The sequence below is a fragment of the Oreochromis niloticus genome, linkage group LG13 (genome assembly GCF_001858045.2).
Source record: "Oreochromis niloticus isolate F11D_XX linkage group LG13, O_niloticus_UMD_NMBU, whole genome shotgun sequence".
In the NCBI taxonomy this organism is placed as follows: domain Eukaryota; kingdom Metazoa; phylum Chordata; class Actinopteri; order Cichliformes; family Cichlidae; genus Oreochromis; species Oreochromis niloticus.
This window is the reverse complement of record NC_031978.2, coordinates 22996917-23010096: the sequence shown is the minus strand read 5'-3', so window position 1 is coordinate 23010096 and position 13180 is coordinate 22996917. Positions and strand designations below refer to the sequence as shown.

General features: G+C 42.1%; 1 protein-coding gene across 3 annotated transcripts in view; it reads right to left on the bottom strand.

The window, feature by feature from the left end:
- Positions 1–3659: 3659 nt before the first annotated feature.
- Positions 3660–13180, bottom strand: part of tasp1 (taspase, threonine aspartase, 1) — a 31427-nt gene continuing 21906 nt past the window's right edge. For 2 of the 3 annotated variants that reach the window (XM_019366411.2, XM_025897619.1), the window contains exons 13-15: positions 11983–12056; positions 11690–11837; positions 3660–5074 (exon numbers count right to left, since the gene is read on the bottom strand). In XM_019366411.2, coding sequence (XP_019221956.1) covers positions 4791–5074; positions 11690–11837; positions 11983–12056 — 506 coding nt within the window. In that variant the 3' untranslated portion in view covers positions 3660–4790. The remainder of the gene's footprint in view (positions 5075–11689; positions 11838–11982; positions 12057–13180) is intronic. The other variant, XM_013269118.2, reaches the window with a different exon arrangement.

Genomic DNA, 13180 nt, shown 5'->3' with positions numbered 1-13180 from the left:
TTCCTCAAACATGATGCTTTATCAGCAGCGCACCTTCGAATACTCACTGCAAATTACATTCCATTAAAATGTAGATATTCTTCCCCTGTCCTCCTGTCCTCCTCCTGAGCGGTTTAAGGCTAAGATTACAGTAACCTGCATGGATCGTTATCTTTAGCAGCAGGTCTACTGAACAGGCCGCGAAGATCAAAGCGGGGTGTTCGTCTTTATTTTGAACCATTAGTGCCAAGCTCAAATTGATGACATACCTCCAACCCCACCTTAACCCAGTATCTCTTCTCCAGACAGGCTCCACGTGTCTCCAGAGCAGGCAATTACTCGTACACCCGACTCATTTTTCATCTCTCGTTTTGTCTCCCCTCCCCTGCGAACACCAGGCACAATTTTGCCCCGTCTTCTCGAGCCCGCGTAGCAGATTGAGTGTTGTGAGAGTAACTGGCATGAAAATGTATAAACTGTGCTGACCGTAGGGTGTCAGCGAGGCCTCGCTTTTGTGTTACTATTTCCACGAGTCTACTCTGGTATGTTTCAAAGGACGCAAAGCACCATATTAGTGGTATATTGTCAAGGATCCCAAAGGGCTCATTAAGCATCACCAAGATATGATTGTTGGGATTTTGTCTCTATTTTTGTTATGAGAAGGAAATCATGTCCAATATACTTAAACAATTTTAGACCAAGTTTGACAGGGTCGGCTCTGGGAGTTCTCAGCAAACTGTGGGAGTAAAAAACAAAAGAAAGAAAGAAGAAAGCAGTGGAAACTTGGATGTGTTCACGTAGTACATCAAGATAAGCTTTAGGTGTTCTGCTGTGGGTTTTTCCCTAGAAATGGTTCACATTGAGACAAGTTCAGGTGGTTTGTTTGCCATGCTTTGGGAGTTAAAGAGACAGGTTTTATGGTGGCAATTGGGCATCTCTTTGTTTTGTGGTGTGGTGCAGATGTGGTGGGGCCATTTTTAGCCTCTCTCTTTCTCTCCCTCACTTTCCTTCACTCGCTGCCTTAGCTCTGCTACTTTATGGGTGGTGTAGCACAATGCAGGAAGTGTCTGGGCCACAATACCGCAGGGCTCTAATTGCACGGCAAACTTAATTAAAAGGTTAGTCTTTCGTCTTCTAATCTGGAATAGATGACCTGGATCAGGAGTTTGCTTATCTAGCAGCCACCTTCCCTCCACCTCCCAACCCCAACCTTCGCCAGCAATGCCCCGCTTGTAAAACAGGACGGGCCGTTGGCACTCTGCCCGTCACAGGCTCTCATCTGTGGCACAGCGACACAGGAGGGAGTGGGTCATGGGGGCATAGGGGCGTAAGTGCCTGCTTGTACAGCTGAACAAACAGTTCGAGCAGATATGGAACTTCTGAGAAGGCACGGTGCCTTGTTCAACCCCTGCTGCGATGACATTGCTGAGAGGGTATGTAGGATCTGAGGCAGAACAATGACAAAGCAACTTCCTGAACACACATTTTGTGACACCTGCTCTTGTCTCATGCCCTCTATAGGTCAAAAGTAAATCCACATGCACGAGTCCATCCCACAGACAGCTTCTGCAAAACATACATGGAGTACGGTGTTCCAGTTACAGAGATGACACTTCCAGTGCCTCAACCCTTGAACACTATCGCTATAAATAGCAACACAATCACTAATGCCGGGTGATTTTTACCCAATATAATATAACCAACAAAAAAGTACTTGTCATTAAAATATGACAACACATGACAAATTACAGTGGTCTTCTTTTATTTTCAACTGTGCCATGTCTAACAAAATGAAAAAAAAAAGTGTCACGGGGGGACCCTAAAATAATGCTCCAAAATTACAGAAAAATTAGGAATTCAAGAACAAAAAAAAATCCTAAACAAAAAAATAATGACACTGGAAAGCTGGTCTTTGGTCCACCCATTCCTGGAACATTTGAGACTTCCCTGGTGAAGGCACAGTCTTCTCCACACGCTAACAGCTGCAGGAGAGACAAATCATGTAAATGTATTTGCCCGGGTGAAAATCACCCAGCGATAGTGTTCTAGGGTCAAAGACATAGAAGCTCTGTACTGGCAAAGTCTGGTCTACTTGAAGATCTGCTGGTTTGAACGGTGCACTGATCACAACTTTGCAGACCTTAGCTGATTTTTTAAGAGATGCACAATTTAAACAAACACAAAAAAATTATATGAGACAATAAATAAAATTTAAAAAAAAAAACAGCAAACGCAGAATATTTGAAAAAGGCAGATTTCATTTTAAATGCATTGGATCTTTACAAAGAAATAATAATGAAAGTACTACACACAACATCTTTGAAATCAGTATAGGAAACAAGGGAAATAAAAGCTGTGAGGTCTCAGTGAGTAAAACTACTGCAGAACTATTGAAACTGTGGCTTGTTTCTAAGGGAGCCACGTGCACTGCCTGGTTTCAACCCCCTCTGTGAATACGTGTTGATGTTAGACACTGGCACAAAGTGGCAAAAGCGGTGTCGACGGGATGGTGTCCCTGAGGTGGTGAAGGAGGGGAGTCGGCATGAGCACGGAAGCTGCAAGGCCATGACTCACTGTGACAGCACCGCTTGGCATGTGAGGACAGCAAGCCAGACAGGCAAGGCTGCTGCCTTTGATCTTTATTTGCTCCACCGTCTGTTTTGCATTTAAGAGCCTTGCTGAGCGCGAGGCACTGGATACACCTTGAATGGCTCAGGATCACGGTCCACTTTTTAAAGACCCAGGATCCTTTTTCAAAGCTAAGGGGATTCAGGACGAAGAGGGATGAGGTTTGAAGGCGAAGGTTTGGAGCTGAATGGGGCAGACGGTCTCCCGGCAACACAGATTAGCTTTAATGAAAAGGGGGGCGCTCTGTAATAACACATGATCAAGCTGACGGACAATGCTGCGAGGGCGGGTGAGGGGAAAGGTAACACGTGTCCTTTTGGATGGACTCTCGAGGTGAAACCCAGGGTGAGGCAAGTGTGGAATAAAAACAAACACGCACAGCACCTCCCAAAGCAACCTCGCCATCCAACTCCTGCATATTATTCCACTTCACCAACATCTAATGACTGTAACGTGTTCCATGTGATTGGAAAACAGGCTGGGAAGCATTCCACAAGCACGCACGGTGCACTGACAGGGAGGCATTTCTGCCTTCAAACAACAAATATATATTTATCTTCTTGAGCAGCTCTATTGCGCATTCCTCCAAGACACTACACTGACCACAATCCAGAGCGAGGGCTAGCACTTTGACGAGCCCTGCCCCGGAGCCTGATACAAATCACATAAATAGCTTGTCTCTCTAATCAGAGGCTCGAAATGTTTATTTATGAGGGATCAAAACAATACAACTTAGAAGAAAACACATTTTGAGAAACATTTAAAATGGAAAATTTTGATGCCTTCACAAACACAGATTTCTTTTCCTCTTCTTTTTCTTTCCTCCTCCTGCAGATTTTCTGTTCCCATTTCAGTCACTTTCCAGTATGTAATTTATTCTCAGACTATACATTTTTGGGAGTCCACACTTTAGATTATATTTATTCTGTCTGCGAGGGCTTACACAAACTGCTCTCCAAATAGCAGTGAGCGTCTTATTTCGGAAAAAAGGTACGGCTGGGAGAATACGCCTCATGTCGTGGAGTTTAAAAGGACTCAAAGACAGATGCGGATACGTAGCAACATACATTTTATTTTACCTTCTGAGCACTTTAGAAAGCGGTGCACGTATGATTTACATAGCTTATACCATTTTATATTAGTTGCATTTTTCAAGTAAACAACAAACAAGCTATACCATGGTTTCGCTGGGACTGAAAGTCTGAGCAAAGAAAAAAAAAAGCAAAACCAGAGAAACCAAATATCCCAACAAAAGTTTCAATTCAGACAATTATTCTTTTCAAGTACAATTCTCGACAGCACCATTTCATGGGCTTGATGCATACATTAGTTTTTAACTGTACTTTGTTTTAGCAAGAAAATACACGTCTCTGTCACTGGGACTGTACAAATATAAACTGTGATTTCTATATGATGACTAACAGTCATGTTTGGCGCTTGGGTCAAATGTTGCTGCCTGAGCACTATATATAGATATATATGTATATATAAGCATCACTCTGGAAGTGCATAGCTTCCTGCTTCTTGAGCATTTCTGCACATCAGAGAAAAGAAAGTGGCTTATTGTGGATTTTGCACATGCAGTATCTAAGTATTCACATTTAAAAAACAAAAATAAAGCCAAGCAAAGTCTATGGCTGAAACGGTTAGAAAGTTCATCAAAGATGCACATGATGCTACATTAAACAATACGCCGGAGGATTAATAAGAGCATGTGTGTACGAGTATGTGTGGAAGTTGTACGTGGAAAACTAAGTAGGCTTTGTGTCACCGTCCAACCCTTGCAGCTTTAATTCTTCATTCCTGATAACCTCGAGTCGCAGGCATCCCACACGGTGCAATCTGACATCTTTTTAACATTGAAAAGTATTTTAAAAACGCAACAAGTTCTTGCACTTGAAATTCCTAAAAGTTTGAAAATAGTCACATCTGTTCAGTAATATAAAATAATATGAATATCCACCCTGTTTTGCCAACAAAAAAACAAAATTATAGCTTATATACAAAAGGAAAGAAGCCACTTTTAGTTGAAAAACAGTAACAGAGACAAAAGAACATAAAACGGCGCATCAAGGCAATGGTGCATCAAGTCTAGTCCAGGTGACACTGGAGAGCTCGGGGATAAGTTGGCATAGAGTACATGCTGGAGGCAGACAGTGGCAAAGGGAAGTCCTGTAAGTGCACTAAGTAGAAGCTAACACTCCTCCCTCCTTCCTGGACACCTGTTTAAACAGCAAAAGCTTATTACTTCTGGCATCACAAAGGCCGTGGGGAGGTGAGGGTGGTGGGTGTGTGTGTGTGTGTATTTGAGGGTGGATGGAAGAGTTTATATTGGAGTATTGCTGAAGAAGCCCAGAAGGAAGGAAAACACGCCTCACTCCACTACACCCATCAGCCGACACACCCCTCCCTCGATGGCCAAAGACTGTCCAGGAACTGTCCCAGGTGGCAATCTGGATATGTGTGTCTGCAGGCAGCAAAAGAAAACATACACACAATGAGAAAAAGAAAAAGTCAAGGACAAAGGCAGATCTATATGGAGAAAAAGAAATGCTGATAGAATTTTGATTTCTTAGATTCCTGTACAATCATCAAAGTTCAGTTCAATTGGCACCAAAGAACAACTCAAGTTTTTTCAGGGCACTTTACAAACGAAGGTCTTCTAATACCGATTTCAGAGAAAAGCCCAACAATTTCCTCTGAGCCAGTATTTGGTGAGAGTGGCTTAGCACCGAGCTTAACTACTGCATCCCACTCACTAACTCCAAAACCAACACCAGCACCCAAACCCATTACGCCTGATGCTGCACAGCTCCCGGAGATTAGCGGCACAACCAAACCACACAACCACAATGAAGTTTTTAACTGCTTGGTGGGTAAACAGAAATGTTGAGAAAGCATCTACGTAAGAAGCTACTTTCGGATCATTCGAGGGGTCCCTACGGCAGGTAGCTCTGCATGTTTGATGTGACAGATCTTTACGCTGGATGCCCTTCCTGACACAATCCCAAAAGGAATTCGTGTCTCCTCCTGGGATCAAACCAGGGATCTTTCCCTTTTTAGGCAAATGTGTAAACCGCTACATGAAAGGACACATCTAAGTAGAAGTTAGAAAAAATAAATACAATGCAACCAGAGGGAGCAAAAACACAACCTACTACTGTGCCATCATGCGTTTTTACCTTTGAAGTCCAAAGGTGCCAAGTCGGTATTTGCAGAGACACAGAGTAAACGGAGAAAGAGAACAAACTGCTGGTGTTTTCTTTTTTGAGTTTTTTTTCTTTAGTTTGAGCAAACACTGAAAAGGAGTAAGAAGAGGAGGGAAGGGGCAAACACAGCTGTGAAGACGGGAGTGATACTTCCACTGGGGGATCAAAGGTGACCGACACTCCCTGTGCCAATAATGGCTGTCATGCTCCTTCCTCTCTTCCCACAGAGGGTAACGCTGGCTCTAGCCGTAGGGGAATAATACATCCACTTATTTACCGGGGCACTGAACTGGCCTGACATCTCTCTTTCAGTTCCAGGACTCTTCTGGTCTTTTTCTGTGTAGCCAGCGACTATGGCCCAGAGCACCCTGAGGGCAACTGTCACTTCAATGGGACGACAGCCAGACAAGGCCACGCACACATGGTAACACTCTGAGGGGCCCATTCTGCCTCCAGTACACGTTTCTGGACTCATCTTCTTCCCTTCATTTTCTGAGGACAAGGTTAAGGAAAGCCCTAATTTAAATGGTTTTGAGTGAAGGTCTGTAGTGAGTTATAATAAACTAATGTTGACAAGCTAAATGTTTTCCTTCAGATGTTTGCAAGCCAGGGAGAAAAAAAAGTCTTTACCTCACTGACTATACAGCTGAAAACTGTGTGCAGTTACCTGCTAGCTTTCTCAATGCATATATCCGTGCATGAGTCTGGCAATGACATCTTGTGCCCTGCTCCCACTCCTATTCAAATTCGTGCCACATGTTAAGATCTTAATTTTGCTTTTAGCTGACAGAAAGGACAGCGCGACTTCGTCAGCAGGAAGAGTCAAAGGCTCAGTAAACCAAACAAGTGAGTAATGACAGCACTGCAGGGCCAAGAGCACTGCATGTGTTTTACATGAACTGGGACAAAGTAGCGAGGATGCTTCAGGCTCAGAAATCACACAACAGATGTCCCGACACTTTGGTGGCACAAGTCAGACAAATAATGCTGCAGCCTTATGTGCAAACAATAAAAAGCTCACTCATATTTAAAAGGTCTCTCTCTATCTGGAGGAAATATTAAAAGCTAAAAAAGAATGAAAAAAATACACTACAACCTGTGAAGTGCAGAGAAACAACTGCAAACAGAAATACTTTAAATATTGCTTTAAATAAACAACCGTTCCACCTCAATGTTTGGTTAAATGCTTAACGGTTTATGGACTGGTACTTCAACTGCTCATTAATGCAAATACCTAATCAGCCAATCACATGGCATGCAGACATGGTCAAGGCGACCTGCTGAAATTTAAATTGAGCAGCAGAATGTTGAAGCAACGTGATTTAAGTGACTTTGAATGTGCCATGTTTGCTGGTGCCAGACGGCCTGGCCTGCATTTCAGAAACTGCTGATGTGCTTGGATTTTCCCACATAGCTATCTCTAGGGTTGTCAAAGAATGGTCTGAAAAAGAGAAAACATCGTGTGAGCAGCAGTTCTTTGGGTAAAAACGTCTTGTCGATGTCAGAAGCGAATAGTCAAACTGCTTTAAGCTGACTTAAGGCAACAGTAACTCAAATAACCACAACCAATGTATACAGAAGAGCATCTCTGACTGCTGAACCTTGAAGCAGATGAGCTATAACAGCACAAGGTCACACTCGATGCCACTGCTATTAGTTAGGAACAGGAAACCAGGGCTAGAGATTACATGGGCTCACAAAAATGGAACAATAGAAGATTGAAAAAATGCTCTCTGAGGAAAAATGTCCGGCATCTCGTTGAATCTACGCCACGAGGTCCTTTTGCCTTCAGACTTTTCATTGGCTAAAGTACCCAATGAAGTGGATGGTGAGTGTAGGCCTTTTCCAAACATAATGACTACCATCAGTTGAAAAAAAACACCCCTTATCACCTTGATAATAACTTATTTTAGTCTGCAGCAGTTATTTGACTCACAAGAACAAAAACAATACATTCTTTTAGCTATTATGCTCATTAATACAAATGCTAAGACTCAAATCTTGTTGCTGTGCTAGTCAATATCAGTGACCAATTCATTTGACAGCAACCAGTGATAACCAGTTTAATTAAAAACAGGAGCTTGTAACCGTGATTGTAACACCATCTGTTGGCGATCCCCAACATAACTTGTCTCAGTTTAGTTTACAATGATTCCTTGATGCAAAACCCAGGCTTGCAAAAAGCAGCACAAGCTAAATATAAAAGCCAGACAGGTTAAAAGTAAAGCAATGAGATGTAGAATTATGTGACAGCGGGGCAGGACAGACAGAAAGAAAATGACAGCATGCAAACCTACAGTGAGCCTCTTGTCAGTTCGTTACCCTGTGACTAAAGCGACCACATGACAGGACGACGACTGAGTTAAAATATCCCATGAAAAACACATTTCCATTGTATCTGTCAGAGAAAAACAACATTCTTTGGAGATATGAATGTGTTTAGGAGTGAGGAGAAGCCACTCATTAACACCACAGCATAGACCAAAGGGTAAATTTAGCTCTATGACTACGCTGTTGTTTTTTCTTGTGGTTTTCACATTCTTTGAAAATATAAAAATAAATAACAAAAACAATCATATGCTATTTATTCTCCTTGCAAAATGGATAATAAAAACAGCATGTAACATAAGAAAAGACGTCTGTCGTGTAATACACAAAGCAGACAATAACCATAAGGCCTGAGTTGCACGCCATTTGATTGTGTCTGGCCTTAAAAATCTTTATAGTGGTAATGATGTCCACAAGGAGGAAACCGAGCCATATTCGCTGTGTTGTGGATCCTTTACTTCTCTTTCATCTGTCCAATCATGACAATCATCATATAACAATGGTCCGTTTCAGAAGTACCGCCACTGGCTTGTCCGTGCAGCTTTGAGTGTTTCTGTAAAACACAGCTTGATGTTCTGATGTCTATCCAATGCAAACAAAGGTGAGTGTTTGAATAAAACCAGATGCTCTCACTCTTCTGCACCGCTGCCATTTCACAGTCGAACGTCAAAAAGATTAGGACGCAGACTCGACTTTCCTTAGAAACAACATCTGACTGAGAAGAAAGAAAAACCGGAGCAGAGTTTCCAGCACAGTGTCAAACAATCTGGCCTGAGATTTTTTGACTGGCCTGCAGCAATTCAATCTAGATATTGCTCGGTCATAAAAATACATGCATGCAAATCTCAGTAAAACACTGTGAAAGAATAGAAATCCAACCTGACCTCTGGCCTAAATACTCCTGCTACTGTGTATCAGCTCTTTCATGTTCTTATCATGGAAAAGCAGCGGTAGATGGACTCTGGGTGGTTTGAAATGCCCAGCGAATAGGAATGGGAGGAATGTCTGCTGAACAGCAGCTGAGCCAGTGCATGGCTGTGACTCTTTATGCTTAGAAAACAGGCAACCAAATGCACAGAAAATTGGCTTAAACTCAAAAATGTTAGGCCAGCCAACTAAAATCAAATCAAAATATGACTCCATACAACTGACTGTCTTTATAACAGATTTACAGCAACACAGTCAGCCAAATCTTCACTAGAGGCACTCATTCCCTGTTACTTGCTCTGCTCCTGGTGCTAAAGAGCAAGATTTAGACACTAAGACTAGAGCTTCGCATTATACTTGCTTCCCTTAGCCAATTTTAGTTGAAAATGCCATTACTATGCAGATAGCACCCTACTGTATTTATCTATGAAATCAAATGCTACAAATACATTAGTTAAAGTACGGGCAACTCTTAAAGGCATAAAGACCTGAATGTTGTTTAATTTTCTGCTTCTAAATTCAGACATAAGTTATCAGACTTGGCCTTCTAACCTGGTTCTTAATTCTTGATAGCTTGACCTTAGCCTTCCATATTAGTGTGAGGCGCTTTGGAGCATTTTTTATGAGGATATATCCTATAACAGTCCCATTAAACAAATACACCAGACTGCCTTCCTCCATCTGCTCTCTACTGCTAAAATTAGAAACATCCTGTTCGGTCCAAAGGTTTAAATTCTAAACTGGACTACTGTAATACAAAGGAAATCATATTTCTCCCATATTAGCTTCTCTCAATTGGCTCCTTGATAAATCCAAAATAATATTAAAATTAAAAATCTTCTTCTTACAAAGCAAGTCCTCAACTGAACTGAATACTCCCTCTCAAGATGACTTATGTCCCCCAAACTCATAGCCTATTCTTTTCAGTTTCCTGCCTGTGCGCCAGAATTTCATCCCAGGTCTGCCGTAAAGACACACAGGTGGCACTTCCTGTGCCTCCATGCTATAGAGACCACAGGAGACACGACTGGAGTCTGGCCACATTAAAGTGCTCCTCTTTGGCTCTGTTCTCAGTAGGCATAAAGGACAGGATAGCCAGATTGCTCTGGTATGCAGATGGTCATTCACAGAGACACATCATAACTTCAGTTTCACAACAACAAGCTACTCAGTCTCTGTTAGAGCAGTGTGAGATTTGGTGGAGCAGCTGTCTTCTTGGCTGCACTCTCCAATATCATTGTATCACCAATCGCCCCACAAGAGGAAGTGGATACCCTCCCCCAAGAGACCCAGAAACCACTACTGACAGATGATATTTCTGGATCTCCACCCACTGAGCAGAAGCACTTTACAAAGAACATTTTTGCATGCATATCTCAATGGAGTGATGCTTGGTGACTTCACCACAGTAGATTTTAAAGCTACTTGAGTGCTTCTTTGGGACCCAGACCCTAGACGTTTCTGCTGTTTAGATTAAAGGGTAGCCTACAAATGCTCTCCCTGAGCACTCTGCACTACTTCGAACTCTGTCAACAGAGCAGCTTGAGCCAAAGGGGCAAAAAGAAAATATGTGGAACAGTAAAAGAGCACCACATTTGAATCCTGCTTTCATGACGCTAGTTGTCTTGGGAATCAAATTCTTCTCCATTATCTGGTTAATATCAAAACATATTGTGCTTCAGTAGTCACATGATGTTAAATTTAATGCCTCCTACCTGTCACTGACATTTAAAGAAATAGCAGCAGATGGATTTTGATGTTGTACTTTATTTGTGGCTGAATCATTCACAAATCATTATGGAACTGACATTTTGCTGTAGCAGCAGTAAACCCACCCCACATGTTAACTTTATGTGAGTGAGAGCGGGCGGAGGAGTGCAAATTGAACATAACAAAGCAAACAAAACAGAGAGTTACAAACAGGGACTTTATGTTCACTGTCCTCTGCGTACCTCTCTCTATTGGCACTGCCATGACAGGAGAGCGTGCATGCTCACATTCCATCCCAGAGCCCCATGCACAGAGCACATCTGACAAATATGCAGATTGATACTGATATCCCCAGTGGCGCATGACTTTCTGTAAACTTTATGGTACTTTAAGACCAGGTAGTGGCCACAGAGAGGGGGCGATGAGAGAGGCAGACCACGAGAGAGAGAGAAAGAAAGGGAAAGAGAGAGAAAGAGAGGGTGGAAAGGACGGGTGAGGGAGGTGGAGCCAGGGGACACAGGACAAACACTTTGAAATCTGAACCAGACTTCAACAACAGTGCCCTCTCTTCATACAGAGTGACAAAGATACATTAGCCAAACAAATCAGTGCGAGCTGAGACTGAGACTCCACTTAGAGCCAGGAGACCAGACCACTGGCCCCTACTGCTTAAGAAACCACAGCATTTATAACACAGTATCTTAAAAAAGGCTCAGAGATGCCTTTTTTAAATATCATTCTACGACAGCAGACATAAAAGTGACATTTATTACCCGGTATACCATCCCAATACACAATGCACCCCACCGCAAAAAAAAAAAAAAAAAGTTATTTGTTTTTTGTTTTTTTTTATAAGAAATTAAATTAGTGCCTAGCTAAAATACTAAAATATGCTTAATTTCATTCACTCAATTCATAAAGCACTGGACCCTTATGGCTCCTCTTGAGGGAGGAGGGTGGACCCATGTGGCTCCTGTGTGGTGAACGTGGGCAAAAGTTCCCGCCACAATGCACAGGACCGAAGCATATTCCATAAACTGCCAAAAAATCTTTGAACTGAAAGTTAAAAAAGGAGAAGAGCCATTTTTAAAGCCACCTTTAAGCCTTTAAGTGAACTTAAAGTGAATCTTAAGTTCACTTTAAGATTATATTTAATTATAATATGTTTTGGTTTGGTTGGTTGGCTAATTGTAAATCTCACCTTTGCTTTGCTATCTTGGGCAGACATGTAGCCAACACACATGCTCTCTGTGGTGTGACTCCACAGGAACTCCACTGTAAATAAAGACAGATACAGGTTACAAACACCAAGTGTTCATACACAAATATCCATACACAGATTTAGCACGATGAAGCAGCCGGAGCAAAGGTTTGATAGAAACAGGAAACCATACAAAACGAAAGGTTTGATTTCCCAAAGCAAACAGAAATGAGTAATCCTGCCGAAGAAGAACATCTGGCAGGTGAGCCGGTGGACTTAACGCCGAACATGCCCATTACAATGAAAATATATGACTGGCAGTTGTGACATAATTGCATAGAATAGCAGAACTTGAGAGGTGAAATGTAAACTCAATTACTGCACCAAAAGGATGTGGTCGACATGATGTTTATTCATGTAAATCAACAGTCCGCAGCAATCTGTGGTAGGTGACACAGCACAAAAGCTGCGCTACGTACACAGCATCAAAACAGGGTCTGCACATCACAGAGTGTCATTTGAAAATATTTTATTATCCATGCAGACTTAATGTTTTATGTTGCACTCCATGATTTGGAGTTAAAACAAAAGATTTATGAAAACATAAAGAGCCCAAACTTTGAACTGGACACAATGAGCACTGAGGTCAACTCCATAATAGTAGAAATCCAGAAAGTAGGATCATTCCCCTAAGCTCTGGGCAGAGAAACCAAATCCATCAATACAATCAGTTGGCAGTATTCAGAAGGCCTCCACTTCTCTGAAGATTAGTGGTTGATTCCATAGTGGGAGGTCTCTGCTTAAATCTGAGATGAAGAGTGTGAAACCAAAGCCTGATTGTGCAAGTTAAAACACAGACCACCTGCCAGGAAAGCCACAGTGCCTTCTCTTCTGTCTTAACATCTCACTAATAAATCAAGGAGTCACCCTATGTCTGTGCTTTCTTCACATTTCTCAACAACACTTCATCCTAACCACTTCACTCTTGGTGGGTGCACTGCAAGGAACCCAAAGAATTGCAGTGTCGAGTTTGAAGTCTGGATCAAAGTTGTCTTTTTCTGGTTTTTGTACTTTCATAACTACTGCCGTCATGTGTGGCATTTAGGGAACAGCTGTAAATTAAATTCCAGCTGCCAATCAAAAAAAAATGTAATGTAAATTTCTGTAATGATGCCGTCGCAAGCACGGAGGAGATGGA